Here is a 19,874-nt window from a genome sequence, read left to right as displayed (position 1 = left end):
ATTTGAATATGATTGATAAATTGACGAGGAATAATTATTTGCATATATTTCCTTATAATATATACAACCCATCTTGAAAACATAACGAAAATGTTAAAATTGTGACTGACTACTGGGGAAAATAGGAATACTTTATTTGGAAAAGGTGCCATATATACACTTCTACGCTTATTTTAGATAAGGAATATTGACATCTAACATCACGAAACTTTTAAAAAATTGAGTTTTTCTCACGAACTTTAAAATTGACAAATAATATCACGAATTTTACCACGTATTTGTTTTTTCCCACGAATGAAAAAATTCCCACAAATAATACTATGATACCGATTTTTTTTCGTAATTTCTCGACAACAATTTCGAAAGTTTTAAGTTTTTCAATATTTGAAGATAGTTTTTCTTGAAGCACACCCTCAAAAATTGTTCTTCAATCTATTAAAATAACATGAATTTTTTCATTCGTGGGAAAAAACAAACCCAAGGTAAAGTTCGTGATATTATTTGCCAATTTTAAAATTCATGAAAAAAATCCAACTTTTTAAAAGTTTCGTGATATTAGATGCCAATATCCCTTTAGATAAATATGTCTATTCTATTTAAGCAAGGTATGATACCTTGCCAATGGAACAAGCAACCTAATTAAATAATTATATAAAACATTATTCTATTCCCTTATGAATTTATGATGTCTCAATACTTTCTTTTCAGACGTTCCAAATTATATTCTTCCCTTTTATTTTATTTATTTAAAATTCTTCTTTTAATAAATGAAATAAATAAGGGAAACTAGAATAATTACATTTAAATTACACCTTTTAAAATAATACTAACAAAATGTTGGGTCATTGAAGTGTATGTAACACTCCAAAGTGCAAGTATATTTCTTTTAAAACTAGTCAAACAATAAAATTTTGAATTTGAAAAGGATGGAAATGTAGGATGGACTTTTCAATTTTTTGGATATTTTAAAAAATAGTAGTACTCCTCCTCCTACTATTTTTAACAGAAGAATAAAATTGAGTATATAGGTGGAATACACCTAAATATCGTAGTAAAATATTAAAAACCACACCGACAACTAAAATTAGAGGAAAATAAATTCGAATTGAAGCTACTGAAACCCTAAATTTTGATTTAACAAAAACAAATAATATTTTTTATTTGGTAATTATTTTTTAATAAAAGAAGTATCCTCTCTCATCTCTCTTTTGTACCTTATCACCTCACAGAATCAATAAACTCTCACAAAAAATTTCTTCCCTCTTCTCCCCGCCTCCAGAAACAAGCAAAAAGGGATAAAATTCGCAGCCCCCAAATTCACAGCTCTCTCAATTTCTAAGCTATCTTGTAGTCCAGTGTTTTGGCTCCACCTCCAGTCGATGCCCATTTGTTAAATTGAGGGGATTGTTTGAGATTGGAACGACGCCGCGTGAAGGGAAGCAGCCACCGCCGCCGCTGAAGTAGTGAATCAGTTGATTTTCATGCCTCCGGAGCCATTGCCTTGGGATCGAAGGGATTTTCGGAAGCACGACAGATCCGCCTCTGCCGTCGCCGGAGGATTGGGCCGCGGCGGGATTCACAAATGGAGGGACCAGCACCAGCAGCAGCCGCACCGCAACCACCACGCTCCGCCTCCATATCATCAGCAGCAGCAGCAGCGGTGGTATTCTGATTTCCGCTCCCTTGGTGAGTAAACAATGAGACAAAATCAGAAAGAGATCTAATCTTTTTTTATTTTATTTTTAGGGTTTCTGAAATTACTGTTTAGGGCAAAAGTGGAGTGGTTTTTAAATGAGAAATTTTGTGTTTCAGTTTAATTAACCCTGGAATAGTGCTTATTTAAAAGTGTGTTAGGTTGTTGTCTGTCAAAGACGTTTTGGTTTGGGGTTGAAAGTGGGTTTTGTTGATTTCCAGTTTTGGAAGATGGAAGCTTTAAGAGGATTAGGTTGTTGTGGAGATACTTTTGCTCGTGTTTAATTCCTAAAATACCTTTTGTGGTTAAGAGACATGTGCACCGGGTTATTTGCCATGGTTTTGTTTTCAGGATGTATTTGTGTTGTGTGGGATTCAGTTTGATAGGAAAGAAAGAGAGAAAAATATAACTTTTGTTGGTTTCGTTTTGGTTTTACTTTTCATTGATAAAGAGCGCGGTGAGTTGCCTAGAACGCATTCTCATCTTTATTTTTTAGCTAAGGAATGTTGTTTTTGCTTATGCTGATTCCTTTTCTCCTTGTTGTGTGTTTTCATTTGCTACAGGTCAGAGCAAGCAGGGTGGTTGGTCTATGTATTCTGGTGATCCTGGCCAAGGCGTTGCGCCTTTTAGTTCACGGTTTGATAGAAATTTGGAAAATGAACGTAGCCAAACCTTTAGCACCCGTGGTAATGGAAGGTATTATAAGAATAATAGGGGTTCCTTTACCCGGAAAGAGTGGAAAGGCCCCTCTTGGGAAGCTGCTGTACCACATAATTCAACTGGAGAAACTATCACTGAAGTAAACAACCCGAGGTCCATAGAATACATCCAACCATGCCACAATAGCAGCAGCAGAAGCGACAGGGTCTCTCATGCCCCGCTTGATTCTATAAGTGTATCAGATCAATCCCTAACTGAATCTCTCGTGAAGGAGAAAGTGGATAACATTACTGATGAGACGACTGGTAAAGGTCAAGAATCTGAAAAAGAGAACTGCTTGGGGCCAGTAGAGTTGGAACCTCTAAAGTGGAGCCAGGTGGGCAGTACATGTATCAATCATTCTACCAGCTCAAAGAGTCTAGGGCAGGATTCTATTGAGGTTCTGACTGAAGTGCAGCTGAAGAATGCAATTCCCAGCAAGTCTCTTACTGTAGATGTTTCTTGTGATAGATCAAATAGTCCCACCCAATCTGAAGATACTGGATCTAGGAAAAAAAGGCGCCTTGGTTGGGGTGAGGGACTGGCAAAGTATGAGAAGAAGAAAGTCGATGGCCCTGAAGATGGTACTACCAAAAGCGAATCCTCTATTAGTGTCGTTAGTACAGAATCACCTCAGTCTCAATCCGTCAACCTGGTTGAGAAGAGTGCAAGAGTTGAAAGATTGTTGGAGTGTGCCTCACCTGCTACTCCATCTTCGGTTGCTTGTAGTTATTCACCAGGTAATATATGGGTCACCGCTGAGCATCTTACTTCCTCTGTTTCTTAACTATATTGTGTAAACTGATTGCCTGTATGTGTATCCTGTCCCACCTTAGCTGGAAAAAGAGTATGTAGGATTGTTATTGTGCTTTGCAGCTTGATTTTTTAAAGATTTTTGCATTGTAGCTGTCGGTGCTCCCTCCCTTGTTTTATTCTGTCAATAAATTCTTTATATCTATTCTTTAATATTCATCCTAAACTGCAGCCACGTCCCTGTTAGTCTTTCTTAATTTCTTAGTTAATATATGATTTCCTTAACTCTAATTAACTAGAAGTGATGGCATTGGTGCTCTGTTGCACACTTTGTTGGTTGAACATGATCTTAAAGTCTTAATGAACGATATGTATACATCTTGTAGCTGATTTTTATAGCTTCCTTTTATAATATGGAAAATAGTTAATGTTTCTATATGCAAGTCAGTCTTTTGCATTTGAAATATTAGTACAACTGGGGATTAAGTTTTTTATCCTCTTGCCATGGATTGTAATATGAAATTCCTCACTCAGTGAACTTTTTTTCGATGCTTTATTGGAACTTTGGTCGTTCATATTATTCATCAAAATTTTAGTTTATCCTTTATGTCTATAAATTTCTTCTAACCTACTACTATTTCTTCCGTGGAATAGATGTTCTCGAAGAAAAATCTGCCAAGGAGGCAAATATGGATTGTGATGCTAGTAATGTAAGCTGTTCTCCCAGTACTGCATCCCTGTCACACTATGCTGGTTCACCTATTAACTTACAAAATTTGGAGCTTGAATCTATTACGAATTTGAGCTCTTTGATAAATGAATTACTACAGCCCAATGATCCATGTTCTGCAGAATATGGTGATACTCAAAGGATATCCATGGATAAGTTGTTGGTATGGAAGGTAGATGTATTGAAAGCACTTGAAATTACAGAATCTGAGATTGAGTCACTTGAAACGGAACTGAAGTCATCAATATCTCACCCAGCCGGTCCCAGGACATCGGTAGGAGAGCAGCAATCAAAACCTTGTGAATTGCTAGATACTGCTTCCAGATATGGTGTTGGGCATGCTGTGTCCAAAGATGTGGATACGGATAGCCCAGGCAGTGCTACGTCGAAATTTGTGGATGTGCCTGCCATCTTTTCACCTGAGAAAGAAGAATTTTCAGAAGATTCTAGAAATGTGGATGTGGACAAATCTTGCAACTTGGATACGAAATGTTTGAAGAATGTTTCCAATTCTCCCGAAAGCCATGGGTATGTCAGTAGTAATGTACTTACTAGGAATACTATTCGTGAGGATCGCGACGTGGGCAATATTTGGGGCGCAATACTCTCTTCCAATAGGGATGCTTCCAGCAGAGCTTTGGAGGAGATAAATAAGTTACTGCCCAAACAGTGCCGTTTTGATGGTTCTGTTGATTCTTTCTTCTCTTCTTTGCCAAGCAATTCCTCTGCAGTTAAGGAAAGATTTCTAAAGAGGAAGCAATTTCTCCAGTTCAAGGAGAAGGTTTTGGTCCTCAAGTTTAAGGTATTTCAACATTTCTGGAAGGAAGGCCAAGTAGTTTCTATCAAGACACTTCGAGGGAAAACTCGGAAGAAGTTTGATCCAAGTCGAAATGGCCATAAAAGACATCGTTCTCGAGTTTCTTCTTATGGTAAGCTTATTGCTTTATATCTTTTCTGTCTATTATAACAAATGGGTGACTATGGAAGCATGCTGTTACTTTGATACCCATATTTACCTCCCTATTTTATGATCTTTTCAGATCTTTAAGAATCTCAAGTTTGTTGAGTGTATGTATACTTGTTTCCGATGTTTAATTACTTATCTGGAAATGTTTTGCAGCTGGAGGTTTTCAAACAGTTCCTGCCGATGAAGTGATCGACTACGTGAACAATTTGCTTTCACAGTTGGCATTCAAACCCAATAGGAATACTCTGAAGATGCCAGCTTTAATTTTGGACAAGAACGTGAAGATGTCAAGGTTTATCACAAACAATGGTCTTGTCGAAGATCCTTTTACTGTTGAAAAAGAAAGGTCTATCATTAACCCGTGGGCAACTGAAGAGAGAGTAATTTTTATCAAAAAGCTTGCTGCCTACGGGAAGGATTTCAGGAAGATAGCATCTTTTCTGGATCATAAAACCGTGGCAGATTGCATCGAGTTCTATTACAAAAATCACAAGTCAAAATGGTTTGAGGAAGCTAGAAAGAATTCCGGCTTCATCAAGCAAAGAAAATCCCAAACAACAAATTACCTTGTTGGTTCGGGGAAAAGAAGGAATCGTGAGTTCAATGCTGCTTCTCTTGATATGTTGGGTGCAGCTTCTGAGATTGTGGCTAACATTGATAAGGGCATGGATGTCCGGCAGAAAGGCGTATCAAGATCCTCTCTTGGTGGTGCATCTAGTTCTTGCGCCCCCCCTAGGGTCGTTGATCATCTGTTGAAGGGGTCTGACAGTAAGGATATGGACAACAATGATATGGAGACAGAAGCTGCTGATGTGTTAGCTGGCATTTGTGGCTCCTTATCGCCTGAGACTACGAGTTCTTCCATCACAAGTTCTGTTGACCTTGGTGACGGTTACAAAGATACGAGCTGTCCACGAATCAGTCCGTCTGTAAAATGGCCTTTGACCCCTGAGGTCACTGAGGATGTTGATAGTGAGTGCTCGGATGAGAGCTGCGGCGAAATGAATTCAACTGATTGGTCAGATGAGGAGAAATCCATCTTCATTCGGGCCGTGTCATCTCATGGGAAAGATTTTCGTATGGTCTCTCATTGTGTCCGAACAAAATCTGCCAATCAGTGCAAGGTGTTCTTTAGCAAGGCTAGAAAGTCCCTTGGGTTGGATATGGTTCAGCTTGGCTCTGGAGCTGCATCAGGTGATGTTGATGGAGGTGGTAGTGACATCGAAGATGATTGTAATATGGGGACTTACTTGGGCACTAGCAACAACAGCTCAGAATACGAGACAAAGGAGACTTCCCCACCACCTCGCATGAAGTCTGATCATGAATCTGAGATTGTGGATATGGCTCCTGAAGTTAAAACATTCGAAGGGAATCAAGGACAATGCCCTCTTGATTCTACAACTGGTGAACTGGTTCTAGAGAATTCAGCTTTAGTTGCTCGTGGGGATGATAAGCCAGTTAAAGATGTCCAATATCCTCAAACTACAGCTGTTGCCTTGAATATGGAGTCCAGACGAGGGGCTAAAGAAGAAGTTCCAGACTGGCCAAATGAGGCTGAGAAGGGGGCTTTAGTTAAGGTCTCGAATGGCAATGGTGCTGAAGAAAAACAATGTGACGTACCTCTTTTACCCAAAGTTCATTTATCTGATTCTACTGATGTTAATGACACAGGCCATGAAACATGCTGGAAGAAATTTGAGCTTTCTCATACCTCTGTTGATACACATTCTTCTACACAAACTTGTAAGAAGTTCAATACCCCAAAAGAGGCCAATGTTGGAATGTGTTCTGCTGAAAAATCTAGTGTCAGCTCGTTGCCACAGAATGGCCGCTTAGCATCCGTGGCTTCAACATCAATATTTTCAGTTCCTATTAAATACAGTGATACTCCAAACCGCAACGCTTTACTACCTGTTGAGGCTAATGGGAATGATGGAACACATCTTTCTAGCTACTCGTTGGGATCTTCCCAGATTCTCCAGGGGTACCCCCTTTCCTTGCAGACTATGAAAGGGACAAAGAGGGATGTCAGCTCTGCTCGTCATGGTGAACATTCGAATTCAGATTGGCATACAGATTTCTCACTTCAGAAGTGCAAGGAAGCAAGGAAGAATGATCTCTCGTTTCCACCTCCGGAACGAGTCAGGGATCGTTCAACTCCACCGCAATCAAGCTGCTCATCTGCTGGTGACAACAATCCTCCGAGAAAAGGTGATGTGAAATTGTTTGGTAAGATCTTATCATCTTCCCTGCAGAAACCCGTTGAACGAGCTGGTGAGAGTAGCAGCAGCCAGAATCAAAGACTCAAACTCATTTCCGAGCAGAAGGATTCTGCCCAGTCAAAGTTCGACTGCAATGGCTACGCTCCCCCTGAGAAGATGCCTGCTAGGAGATTCACGCTTTGGGATGGAAACAGGATACAGACAACACCGGTCCCTCCCATGCTGGATTCTGCTCGCCTGCTGGCCAAATACCCCTCTGCATTTAGCAATTTCATGCCATCTTCGTTGCATGGCCCCGTTGATGGCACTTCTGTTTTCCAAAGAAGAGAGATGTGCAGTAGCATTGGTGTGAAGCAGGTACAAGATGATACGCTGGCTGAAATGCAGAGAAGAAACACACTCAATGCAGCTGCAGGAACATCGTCGGGTGTTGGCATTGCTGGACAAGGAAGGATGATGTTTGGAGGTGAGTATCCTAACCTTACAGATCCAGTGGCGGCCATCAAAATGCACTATGCTAGGATGCAGGGAGGTAACATCGTCTTCGACACCGATGGTAGATGGATTAACAGTAGGGATGTAGGCAGGTAGTAGAAACACTTGCAATCCATACTTTCTTCTTTTTTTGCTCGCATTGTATAATAGTTTTTGACATTTGTATTTGTAGCTGTACTATTGCTTCTGTCTTTGTTGCATCTGATCAAATACTACAGTAACTTTATCCAAATTTTGTTCAACTCTGAGAACATGTCAAGAATGTTTGGCTAGTAGGAGAGATTGAATGTGTTGGTTTTCACTATACAGGGAAATGATTCAATTCAAGTAGTATGGGAGTAATTTGTCTCTTGGTATGTAATCGTTTAAGATTAGATGAACCTACCTCTGTAATCTGTAAATATAAATATATGAGAGTCCCTACACTTGCTAATACAATACACTTTTCTCTGCAATACAAGTTTTATTTTGCTTCTATACTCTTACAATTTTAAATTTAAATTATTTAGCATCTTTTAAATCAAGATAAGCATTTGACTTTTTAGTGTGCTTTGGTGAGTTGCAACTCCCATGTGATGTGTTGACTATCAGTTTTGTAATGGGGTTAGGACAGCTAACTGTGACCTGTCCCATCAATTCTTACTTAAACAACTCTCTCTCTCTCTCTGACTATTGCAAACAGCCAAACAGTTTACTTTTAGTTACATCAGAAACTCAAACAACTAATCAATCAAGGAGCCAAGACCATTGTGGACTTTCTTTACTATACAACCTTCCATTTTTGGAATTATTTTACAATTGAACAGGCAAAATAAGAGGGCAAAAGAATCTCTCAATCAACACATGCATATACATAAAAATGCCTCAGTTATAATATAAACTTCTCTTAATTCTTACATTTATTTCACCAATTTTTCTGGAGGACTTCGGTGGTATATAAAAACAACAAGAATAGAAGCTCACTTTTGCATATAACTAGACCTGCAACAGAACCAAGAATGGAGTAACCCAAGATCAGCAGAAAACCTCAGGTGGGGATGAGGTACCAGGAACTTGCAGAGAATTTGAACTCCAATCGGCGTTTTCCCGGCATTTAATCCCAGTAACGTCTGGCCCGATAACTGAAGTTTCAGCAAATTCCAATTTCCTCGCATCAGCAGCTGTCTTGAGCCGGTACCTCTCCGCCCTTGATCCGATCACCTGCCCTAAAATAGATGCCGCTATGGTGAATGCCATGGCTGCCTTTGGCATCAGCACAGATTTCCTGAGCATGCCTATGAATGGCACAGCAGCATGGACAGCAACAAACCACGATGGCGAGAATTTTTCAGTGTGTTCCCTCCATATTCCTAGAGGTACATTAGCTGCCATTCCCAGAAGTCCGATGGCGAGCACTTTTGCAGGTAGGGGCTGCGGCCTAAGGTTTTTGGCGAAAGCAGTTTTTGCTAGAGCACTCCTGGCGGCCACAATTGCAGGAGGGCACCTATACTTCATGCCAGGAGGGGGCTGAAGGGCCTTTGCTACAAGAGGAAGCACACTACTCACGGCCCGATAGGACTTTGCAATGGGGCAGTTCCCTTTTTGCAACCAATCATCGCCCATTGCTTCATGGCCTGATTTCTCTCCCTGGATTCACACATAAACATCTTTAACTATTGCATGTCGAGATTAGTTATTGGTAGACAAAGTATAGCCAATAAGATGAGTATTTCAGAATATGAAATGAGCTGCATAGCGAAAGGAGCAAATTTTACCTTTGAAGAAGATTTCTTTTTTGAGGGTTTCGGTTTCTTGTTGTCCTTCCCCCATTTTTCGAAGAAAGCATCGAAACCAAAAGCCCCCCCTGCACCAAAACCGGAGAGGCTAATGGTCGCTGCTTTAGCCGCCAAGGGGTTGAATTGAGCTTGTGATGATTGGGGCTGAGACTTCTGAGTCGGAAGAAATGGCCTGCCGGAAAGCGGAACAACACCATTTTGCCCATGGAAGAGCCTAAATGCCATATCAAAATTGGGACCATCCTCAAATATGGGACCCTTCCCATCCCGTGCCTAATATGAGCAAGACAGCAGAGAAAAGGGCATCTATTAGATAATGATACGGGCAAACATGGAAAGTGAAAGAGAGGCATATGACTTACAGGAATAGGGAAAGCCATCGATGATGTGAAGGAGAAGTTAGTTGGTTCATTGATGTTCCTCAGAAACGGACACCTAAACATGCCCTGGTCAAAATTTGAAGATCCCTCGTTCGAGTTTCCAAAGAAAAAATCCATCCTCGAAATGCAATGATCTGCAACCTGATACAATCATAAAACACACAAAAAAAAGAGATGAATCTTGAAGCAAGATGTTGATTGCTGCAAAAACTGTGATATCCATAGCAGATAGCATGAAAAGAACAACGTATTGGCTCCAAAAGAAGGATCACCAAATTGCAGTCTAATCGGGCACCTATTCCTTATGGGAGCATCTTTTGAGGATGAAAACCCCAATTGCAAAAACAATTACCAATCAATAATCAAGGAGGTATCTGGGATGAATCCAAAAATCACAGAACAACCATACACCTCATTACTCAACCAAAATGATGACAGATGAATAAGTCATGGCTATAATTTCCAAAAATGCATATTTCCAAGAATCACAAACAAAATTCAGGCATAACGAGAAGGGTTCTGCAAAGTTCAAATAATCCACTACCTACACCTAGAGCTTGTATACACCATAACTGAACTAACTGCTTCTTAACTTCAATTTCTCAGCAAAATATGTGTCCAATGACAATTAGTCCAATTTTCCTCACCAACTGCAAAATATTAATCCTAACACCATCCAATTGAACTAGATTCTTACACACATATCTGCTAAATCAAACATCATTATATATAGTCTCAGCTCAACCCAAAAGCCTTCTTCTAATTTTCTACAAGGCTATTCAATCTACCTATCCAGAAACAAATTAGTGCTTAAATCACCCCAAAAACTCAGAATAGTGGCAAACAAACATATGTAAGAAGTTCAACAAGAGAAAACCAATTAAGACAAGATAGAAATTTCCTGTTCATTGACTAGAAAAGAACACATTAAACCCATACAAGAGTTTCAGAAAAGGATCAATCATGATTCGATTCAAACAGCCACCAAAACAACCAACGATTCAGAACTCGATGACATCAAAGTGTAATTGCAAAGGAAAGCATCAAAACGAAAGACGAAATCACCACCTTCGAAAATACCAGCGAGCTAGCGACGGAACGCTACGCAATTAAAAACCCTCGAGCAAAAACGGATCTTTAGAGAGGGGAGAGAGGGATTGAGGAATTTGGAGTGGGTGAGGACGGAAGAGAAAAGGAGATATAGCCCAAGTCGTACAAAAGTTGGTACTTTTTCAGAGGGAAGAAGCAAACGACGTCGCATGGGCTTAACTACTCCACACGCCAAATTGATTTAACTCTAAAAATAAAAATTCAGATTTTTTTTTTACTTTGTTGGATTTGGCATGTTTTTGGTCACCCACTCCTTAGGTGGGGTGTTGTCAAATCTGGTATAATATGAATAATTGATTTGATATATTTTTATGGAAATTATAGATCTGACCTTATCGAGCTACCAAATTAAAATTCTTAAACCCATGAATTAATCATGTAATAAAGGGCTGTGTCATTGGTTCAGATATTTCCACAATAAGAAGGTTCTTATTTGAACCATTTTCAACACTTACTTCTACTATTGAAATAGGTTATTTTTCCCAACTTAGTTTATTTTTAGTTAATTAATTCTCTCAAAATTAAGGACTTTAGCTATAATTTTCCCAATTAAAAGAAAACCAGCCTCTTGTGGTTAATCAGATGTAGAACATTTGCCAAGACCAAGTTATTGGGTTAAAAATCAAATCTAATCAAGTCCTTCACAAAGCATAGTATGTGAAGTGCAGGCACAATTTTGAAGGAAGCAGTTAATATGAAAAGATTTTTCAATAGCTGTTGCAACATAACAATATACAAGGGATATGCAGTCTGAAACACCAAAAGTTCACTCAACTCAGCCAACAAAATTTGTTAGGACAACCTTAATTTGGCAAAGTTTAACAACATCAGCCCTTTGGAATACATGTCTACTTTATAGCACTCCACTCCAAACAGCTGAGTTCATACAACAGTATCTGAACTATTGCTTGCAACTGAACTTGTCTTCCTCTCTGCTTGGAGGGATCGACACAGCGATTCCAGTTTGTCCTTCTGATTTCTCGTTTTCTCCAGTTGTTTCTTCAGGAGCTCGCGCTGCTCGGGAGGGGTAAGCAGACATTTCAAAGTCAGTTCATGTCATACAGAATGAAGATCAAAAGGTGTTTTTCGACAGCAAATTGTAGTTCATACCTCGTTGGCCAGTTCGATTAGGGTGATATCTGATTTCTCGCTTTTGCTCTTCATGAAGGTGTTTTCCTTCTTGAGGTCCTTAATTGATTTCGCCATCTAGTTTTACCAAACCAGAGTTTTAACATTTATATTAGGAAAAGGAACAGATATGGATCAAATAGAGGAAAATCTTTGGAAAGTAACGTCATGACAATCTATACCTTCTCAATTTCTTGCTTGAATGTTTCAAAAACCTCGTTACTCTTCAATAATGCTTCCTGGTAGACATGGATTACAAAGTGGGAAGAAAGAAACCAAGTTATGGGAGAAAGAAACACAATGAAGTAGCCAAATTTGCAATTCATGATAGTTAAGATATTGAAATGTGACGTGCAAGAGACTATAATGGGCCGACCTGGAACTGTTGGAACTTTTCGCCATCGGCTGTTAACTGCAACCTCAAATTCTTTTCAGTTCCTAAGAGTTGCGCCACTTGTTCTGCGTAAAGTTTCATTTGAGCCTGCTCCTGCTTTAATTTCTCGTCGTGTTGCTGAAGTTTCAGATCAGAAAGCTGAAGTTCGAGGTCTTTCTGTTTTAGCTGCAAAGCCAGATGAAAGATTCCAATTTCAGCTCAATGTGAGAAACAAGTAATACTCCATTAGTTTGTATAAGCATAATTCCTTATACTTGGACGTGGACGTACCTGCTGGGCATGTTGCTGCTCGGAAAGAGTATATTGCTCGACAAGTTGTTTTAACTTGATCTTCAACCTGAAGTTAGAGAATTTTGTGCATGAAAGGAACTGGTGCGAATAAAGCAAGACGATAAATGCAACTTTTTTTGCAAATTCTGAGACACCTTCTAAACCTAAGCTATCCGATTCAACTGAGAACAGAGAGAGTTGGTCCAAGGACTAGTCAATTAATTGGCTTCATAGCAACACAATAAGAAAGCACTAAATAAGTTTACTTAGTTTTGAACTGACGAATGCAATCATGTAAGCATCTCGGTTGAGCATACAACCACATTTATGAAACAGAGAATGGGCGCCATCAAAGATATAAAGGGTTTGTATACATGATCTTCTATAATCAACTAGAAATGTTAACTTCATTCTCTTCATTTCATCCCACAGAAGCTTGAAACAATGCCCCTGATGTTTTATACTCACACAGGCAATACTGAAAAAAGTTCTAAAATGTCAAGATAAACTAAAGCCCTTGATTTGGTCTTACATTTCGTTCTCTTTTAGCTGAGCTATGCATTCATCTTTCTGTTCCTCCAGCTTACAGCTTACTTCCTACAACAAAGAAGCAAAACATAAACATAAATATAGAAAAGAGAATCACAGTTAGCAATTTTTGAGCTTTAACTCTTTATATTTATGGAGCAACGACCTTCCAGATGTTATGCGCTCTACAAGAATACATTTATGCAATAAGAGCTACCTAATTTCAACAAACAATTCAGAGGAGCAAGTTGTAAGGAAAAGTTTTTAAGGAGTACTAACAAAAATCTTGCTAGTTGTCATTTGGTGTTTCTTGCTTGACAACCAAGAATCTTTTAAACATGCAAGAAAGTGATGAGCATAGAACAGTAAACACGGCAGTAGACAGGAGCATATAAAACCTTAATTGCATCTTGGAACTTATTTGACAGATCTAATCTCAAATTCTGTCCGTCTTTTGACACTCGCTTGCACTCTTCCTGAAACAAGCAAACAGCAAGTGATTAGAAAGGCGAACTAATATCAATATTTCAGACAGAGATCAGGAAGATATGGAGTTAGCAGTCAAGGGTATCATCATTCCCAACATTTTCCCGCAAGAAAGTTCTATACTGGCCATTAACATGAGGCCTAAGAAACAAGAGGTCTAAGAAAATTTTCTGACTGCATGTATGGATCTAAACTTCGGTCTAAAAAAAAGGTGTTGGTTGAGTAGATGATCTGAGAAATCCAAGAAAATACCATTAACATTTTATTTTGACGTTGCAGCTCCCGACACAGTGACTCAAGTTTATCTCTAACAGCAACAGCTGCAGATAAGAAAAAGATATAAAAATTAGCAAATAAAAGCACTGTGATGCACGACTTATCCCCAATTAAAGCAAATATATGAGGTTACTAGATAGTAGACAGAGATGGAGATGTTTACATAAAAACTACAGAGTTACAAGGTTGAATTGTAAATAAAACATTTGGGATACAAAAAACATTGTCTACAGAGTGATATGAACTAAACTTATAGTAAAACATATTAGAAGGTAATAAACTACAGCAACCAACCAGAATCTCTTTCAGTTAGGACTTGTTGAAACTTCAAAGTAAACTCCAAATATTCCTTCTCTGATTTGAAGGTACGTTTGATTTTGCGCTTGACTTCAGGAGCTTCCTGATGGAATGAATTAGAGAAAATCAGAAAATTACAAGGAAATGGATTTAATGCAATTTTCAAAGCGACCTTTAAACTATTGTTCACTTTCTCTCAAAGGGTCCCTGAAGGACGATAAGATAGGAGTACCAATAACCAAATTACTTAAAGTTCTACAATAATTACATAGAAGGGCACAATTTATTCAAGATGAATCCATTATGGACACCTTTTTGTTGTTTTCAGTAGTTCCAGTCCCAGCAATCTCCACTGAGGTATCTGTGTGCGTCTGAGCATCTTCAACAGCTGCAAAAACCGTGAGTAGCTTAGATTTAGCAAAGTAGTGAAAAAAGCAAAAGAAAATCTAGAGCTGTAAACAGTCAAAAACTTGAAAACATAATCAAGAACACATAAATCTGTTCCGGCACCAATGTAATTAGGAAACTACATTTAAGCCATCATGGCATTTTTTTTGAAGACCATATATCATATGCCAGAAGCAAGTATCAAACTGTTGATCAATGAATGAAACCCTCTCTTTCATGGTGTAAACAACATCACTGAACATCAAGAATTATCCCTTTCCATTTACAGCATCAAGAATCCATTAACATACATCACATATCATATACAAACAGTATAAAAAACAATAACCTCCCAAATATGGACGAAAAATTCCACTTGAATCACAAACCAATCAAAGAAAGCTAGCATCTTTTGTACAACACACCAAGCTGAAAAACAGGAACATTACATTTGTCCTTGGCATTCACGTCGCCTTGAGCTGCAGCCGCTGATTGAGTTTGATCCGCCACGTGCTCGACCAATTTACCCAATGAGGAACCGCCATCTTCTATCACAACTTCGGGGCGCGAGCCGGGCTCCAGCAGCTTCTCCTCCTTGTAATCCACCTCTTCTTCCGCCGTAGAGGATTCGACAAACCCATCAGGCAGCGAGTCGGCTTCTGGGAGCTGATTCGCCTCCGGGTTCGGGTTAGGGTCTCCCATTTTTGCACCTACAACTTCGAGAAACACGAAAGATTTGATTTTTTTTGCTTACATTTGTTTAATTAAGGTTTTAAAACACATGGAAACGAGGTTGAAAGATGTAGATGATAGAGAGGCTTACAGATACGAGGTTTCAGCTTTGCAAAATGACTCAAATGGAGAGAGGTATATTAATGTGGACGGAGAGAGAAAAGAACTCAAGAGTGCTGCAAAAAAAATGAATTTCTAAGTGCAAGCAATGGTGCCAAGTGTACATTTGGAAAGTAATTAAATTGTATTTTTGTATTTTTGTGCAAGAGTGGTTAAATTGACAACATTGTTCCAATAAAATTAAATACATTAGTACTAGTAGTATTTTTCATCAACCAAAACTTAAATTTACCAAAATATATAACTCCAATGAGTGGAAAAAATTAAATAATTCAAGAATGAAGCAATACAAACTAGACATGATACTCAAAAGAGTAGAAACATATTTAGAAATGAGTATCAATCATTATCATTAAACATCAAATTATTCATAGGATGATTTAAAAAATTCTACTCCATATACATGTATCTAATAAAGAGGTTGAATATATATATACAGCTTCAACATCTGCATAATTAGTTAATTACACATCTTCAAGAACTAAAGCCAATTTGAGTTAAATCAATGAACACGTTATGAAAAACAAGTTACATTTTCTTCATTTCTTAGATCTGAGCTGCACTCATTCGTCCCTTGTTGATCTGCACTGCAGATGTGTGTTCTCAAACATCAGCCATACCCAAGGCTGCTCGAGCTACTGAAGCAGAGTTTGGGATTCAACATGATAGCGCCCTTTGTTGCCTTGCCAGCCTGAGGAGCCGCGCAGGTTTCTGCAAAATAGGACCTACTGGCCTCAAGGTTTGCCTTTCGTGAGGTTTATATTCGCCACAGCATCAGCCAATCTCCGACCCCAAGGTTCACCAGTCGAACTCTGGCTAATGAACCCTCCTTCCTCCAAGTCGGCCAGTATCTTCTCGCCTCTCACAGAATCGTTCTCAGCAGAAACAGCCTCAATGAGAATGGAGAACGTGGTGGCATCAGGGGCGACACTCCTGCGTTTCATCTCCTCATACAGCATGAAGACACGAGCAAATTCACCACTCCGGCAGAAGCTAGAGAGAAGAACGTTGTAAGTCACAACATCCGGTCTAGCTCCATGACGTTCCATCAGAAGCTTCAGCTCCATTGCCTCGGACGTTTTAGATTCTTTACACAACGCATGGATGGCTGTAGTGAAAGTTGGAATGGTCGGAACGAGCTTGCTCATCACCATGCTTTTCAGCATGGCCATCCCATCCGTTGTCTTCCCACTCTGCACGAGCCCCCTAACCATCGCGCTCTCAGCCACCTGGCGGGAGCTAATGCCAAGAGCCTCCATCTCGTCTTTAAGCTTAAGAGCACCCCGTATATCTCCACACCTACACATTTTTGTTATCAATCTGCAGTACTGTCTGATTGTCGGGATAAAACCACTCTCCACCATCCCGTGCAGTAAAACATGGGATTCACGACATCTTGAGATTCTTTTAAGGCCATTGAAGATAGAAGAGAAAGTAACTTCACTAGGGGAAACCCCAGCAGACTTCATGAGATTCAGCAAATCAAAGGCTTTTGACACGTCGCCTCTCTGACTATACGCTATTATAAGCATATCAAATGTCAAATGATCTGCCGGAGTCCCCCTTCCGATCATCATTTTCAGAAACTTAGCTCCAACATCCAGCATCCTGGATTTGCACAGCCCCAGAATAACAGAATGACAAGTAAATTTATCAGGAACATAGCCATTACTCAAGATGGCTCCATACAACGCGAAGACACCAGAAATATTTTTCCGTGTTGATTCCCCATGCAAGAGAATGTTATACGTAGTCAAACTAGGGGTTAAACCCCGGCTCTCCATCACTGACAGGACATAGTCCATCTTATCGAGCTCTCCTGTCCTTGAACATGCATCAATAACTGCATTAAGAGTAACTATATCCGGATTCAGACCTTGCTTTACCAAATCATCAAAATAGTAAATGCCAGCTCGTCCTTGGCCGATCTTGACGAGTCCACTAATTATACTCGAATACATAAATTGGTTCGGAGAAAGAGTTCCTATCTGCACTCCCCTTTCCAACAGAAGAATTGCAGTGAAGACGTTCCCCGTCCTACATAAACCGGCAATCAGACAACCGTATGCATAACTATCAGGAAACATGTTGTTTTCAACCATCTCATCTATAAGACTGAGAGCCGATGCGAAATAGCCCTGAGCAAATAACTCAGCCACCATGGTATTGTAGGTGACTATGTCTGTAGCATGAGGAATTTTCCTAAGCTTACTAAAGAAGTCAAGCGCTTCCTGAAGATCTGCTCCTTTGCACAGTCCCTTCAGTAAAGTTCCATATGTCAAGGCGGTAGGCTGGTAGCCGAATTCAACCATTTTATCTAACAATTTGAATGCTCTCAAGACGTCTCCTTTACTTACACAACCACCAATAATTGCATCGAAGGTAGCAGAGTTGGCAAGACCAATTCTATGGACGTGATGCATGAAATCCTCCGCCTCCGCCACATTTCCACTTTGACAAAGAGTGGATATCAATAAGTTACATATGAAAGCATCTGGAAAATGACCACTACGAAGCATTATGGTATAAAATCTGATTGCTTCATCGATATTTCCCAGTCTGCATAAATTGCAAATCAATGTAGAATATACAATTTTGTTCATACTGATTCCAGATCTAACTATTTTACAGATTATTTCCTTTGCATGATTTATCCTCCCAGCTTTAGAAAATCCATTTACAAGAACTGAGTATGTCACAATATCAGGATGCATATTATTCTTAGACATTCCATCAAGAAACCCCATAGCTTCAGCTAGATTGCCACTTCCACATTCTCCATCCATTAGAGTAGTATACATTATAGAGTTGACAGTAACTCCATCGAGCTTTAACTTCGCAAGTAGATTTCTCGCAGAATCCAACTTTCCATGCTTGCAGAGTCCATCCAAAAGAGATCCATAAGTAACCTGATTCGGCCTCAATCCCTTCGCTTGCATTTCATCAAGAAGTCCATAAGCTTCGACAAAATCGCCTCTGCGACAATGCCCATCAATTAGTGCATTATAAGTGATACAATTCGGTGAAACATCAACCTTACACATCTCATGATAAATTTTCCCAGCAACTCCCATTTTCCCCTCATTAACAAATCCATTTATGAGAGTATTATACGTGACTTCATTAGGGATCACCATCCTCTTCCGCATCTTCTTCAAGAGTAGATACCCTTTAGCACTTGTGTTATTCTTACACAAATCATCTATAAGCACATTATATGTACAAACATCAGCCTCAATTCCCCGGAAATTCATGTGATCCAACAGCTGCATAGCTTCCTTATACCTCCCCTTCTTACAGTGCCAATTCAGCACCGTATTATAACTCACCACAGTCGGGGCATAACCACTCTCCTCCATCTTCCCAAGTAAATAACTCGCCTTCTTCAATTTCCCCTCCCCACAAAGCACATTCAGCACTATGTTAAACGTGGCAACATTCGGACACACACCATTCTCAATAACCTCCCCAAAAAACTGCCACACAGGCTCAGCACGCCGAGCCTTGGCCATTGCTGCAAGAATCATATTACAACTATACATCGACGGCCTAAACCCCCTTGAGCACATCAAATGAAAAGCCTCTAAAGCATCATCAATTGCCCCCATTCTCACATAAACCATTATCAACAGGTCAAAAACAGCAGGGTTTGAATTACAGAGAGGATAAGTATCCATCAGCGCATAAAAAACTGATCTTGGACCCGAACCCGTGTCCGACAAATACTTCAAAATCGACTTAGCACAATCATACATTCTTGCTCTAACGAGAATGTGGGTGGTGATAGAATACAAGTGAGTTATGTGGGCGAGCTCCAAACCGGGCTGCTTCACAACCCATTTCAAGAATTTGAGAGCTAACCTTCCGTGAACTCGCCTAAGCGGTGCCGTTTTGTATTTCATGCAATTCAGCGACTCCCATCTATCGATTGTGAGAACTGCATATACACTTCTTGCAGCTTCTTTACCTGTTCAACAACCCCAACCAAATTGTAAAAAGACATGAACTTTTCTATGAAGATGCACAGGTTATTAAGGGTGGGATATATACCGTGAGAAGATGCGCTGCATTTGCAGGTGTTTCTGAGAAATTGGGGGATATCTTTGGGGTAATCAAACGGCGGTGGAGTTCTGGTTTTTGGAGTTTTGAGAGAAAGATTACATTTTGGCGCCATCCTTGAACTGAAGCGCGATGCCATAGCTTTACTTACAGGGTGGTGACAGGAAAATTTTTGGGGGAGATTACATTTTAGGAGTATATTGAAATTGAATTTAGGGAAATTTTCAAACTCTCTAATTGGTTATATTCAATAGATCATATATTCGCCTTCGTAGTTCACACCCTATCAATTTATAAATTGTTGGAAAATCACAAAATTTTGTTAAGTTTTTTGTCTTGATTAGTAAAATTTGAAAATAAAACAATGAAA

The 19,874-nt window shown here is 39.5% G+C and overlaps 4 protein-coding genes across 6 annotated transcripts; 1 reads left to right on the top strand and 3 right to left on the bottom strand.

The window, feature by feature from the left end:
* The first annotated feature begins 1,228 nt into the window (after positions 1–1,228).
* LOC125216466 lies at positions 1,229–7,807 on the top strand. 2 transcript variants are annotated; one of them, XM_048118180.1, is made up of 5 exons: positions 1,229–1,686; positions 2,257–3,132; positions 3,800–4,804; positions 4,996–6,438; positions 6,517–7,807. In XM_048118180.1, exons 1-5 carry the CDS (start codon positions 1,482–1,484, stop codon positions 7,656–7,658), a joined length of 4,671 nt encoding a protein of 1,556 aa, XP_047974137.1. In that variant the 5' UTR covers positions 1,229–1,481; the 3' UTR covers positions 7,659–7,807. The 2 variants fall into 2 exon arrangements, with proteins under 2 accessions (XP_047974137.1, XP_047974136.1); XM_048118179.1 differs by having other exon boundaries at positions 4,996–7,807.
* A 605-nt stretch (positions 7,808–8,412) lies between these two features.
* On the bottom strand, positions 8,413–10,939 carry LOC125216898. The gene is made up of 4 exons (XM_048118684.1): positions 10,786–10,939; positions 9,700–9,858; positions 9,317–9,610; positions 8,413–9,188 (listed from the first exon to the last, which is right to left on the bottom strand). The coding sequence occupies exons 2-4, from the start codon at positions 9,832–9,834 to the stop codon at positions 8,577–8,579; spliced, it is 1,041 nt and encodes a 346-aa protein (XP_047974641.1). The 5' UTR covers positions 9,835–9,858; positions 10,786–10,939; the 3' UTR covers positions 8,413–8,576.
* Positions 10,940–11,516: 577 nt separating this feature from the next.
* Positions 11,517–15,522, bottom strand: LOC125214605 (alpha-taxilin). 2 transcript variants are annotated; one of them, XM_048115699.1, is made up of 12 exons: positions 15,417–15,522; positions 15,043–15,303; positions 14,518–14,594; positions 14,204–14,309; positions 13,886–13,953; positions 13,546–13,623; positions 13,152–13,216; positions 12,620–12,686; positions 12,332–12,514; positions 12,138–12,194; positions 11,938–12,033; positions 11,517–11,841 (listed from the first exon to the last, which is right to left on the bottom strand). In XM_048115699.1, the coding sequence occupies exons 2-12, from the start codon at positions 15,293–15,295 to the stop codon at positions 11,710–11,712; spliced, it is 1,182 nt and encodes a 393-aa protein (XP_047971656.1). In that variant the 5' UTR covers positions 15,296–15,303; positions 15,417–15,522; the 3' UTR covers positions 11,517–11,709. The 2 variants fall into 2 exon arrangements, with proteins under 2 accessions (XP_047971656.1, XP_047971655.1); XM_048115698.1 differs by having other exon boundaries at positions 15,043–15,309; positions 15,417–15,515.
* A 322-nt stretch (positions 15,523–15,844) lies between these two features.
* Positions 15,845–19,626, bottom strand: LOC125214604 (pentatricopeptide repeat-containing protein At5g55840-like). Its single transcript, XM_048115697.1, has 2 exons — positions 19,496–19,626; positions 15,845–19,412 (listed from the first exon to the last, which is right to left on the bottom strand). The coding sequence occupies exons 1-2, from the start codon at positions 19,617–19,619 to the stop codon at positions 16,180–16,182; spliced, it is 3,357 nt and encodes a 1,118-aa protein (XP_047971654.1). The 5' UTR covers positions 19,620–19,626; the 3' UTR covers positions 15,845–16,179.
* Positions 19,627–19,874: the final 248 nt, after the last annotated feature.

Source organism: Salvia hispanica, chromosome 3, assembly GCF_023119035.1.
Source record: "Salvia hispanica cultivar TCC Black 2014 chromosome 3, UniMelb_Shisp_WGS_1.0, whole genome shotgun sequence".
In the NCBI taxonomy this organism is placed as follows: Eukaryota; Viridiplantae; Streptophyta; class Magnoliopsida; order Lamiales; family Lamiaceae; genus Salvia; species Salvia hispanica.
The sequence above is the reverse complement of the archived record's forward strand: the minus strand, read 5'-3'. Positions and strand labels throughout refer to the sequence as shown.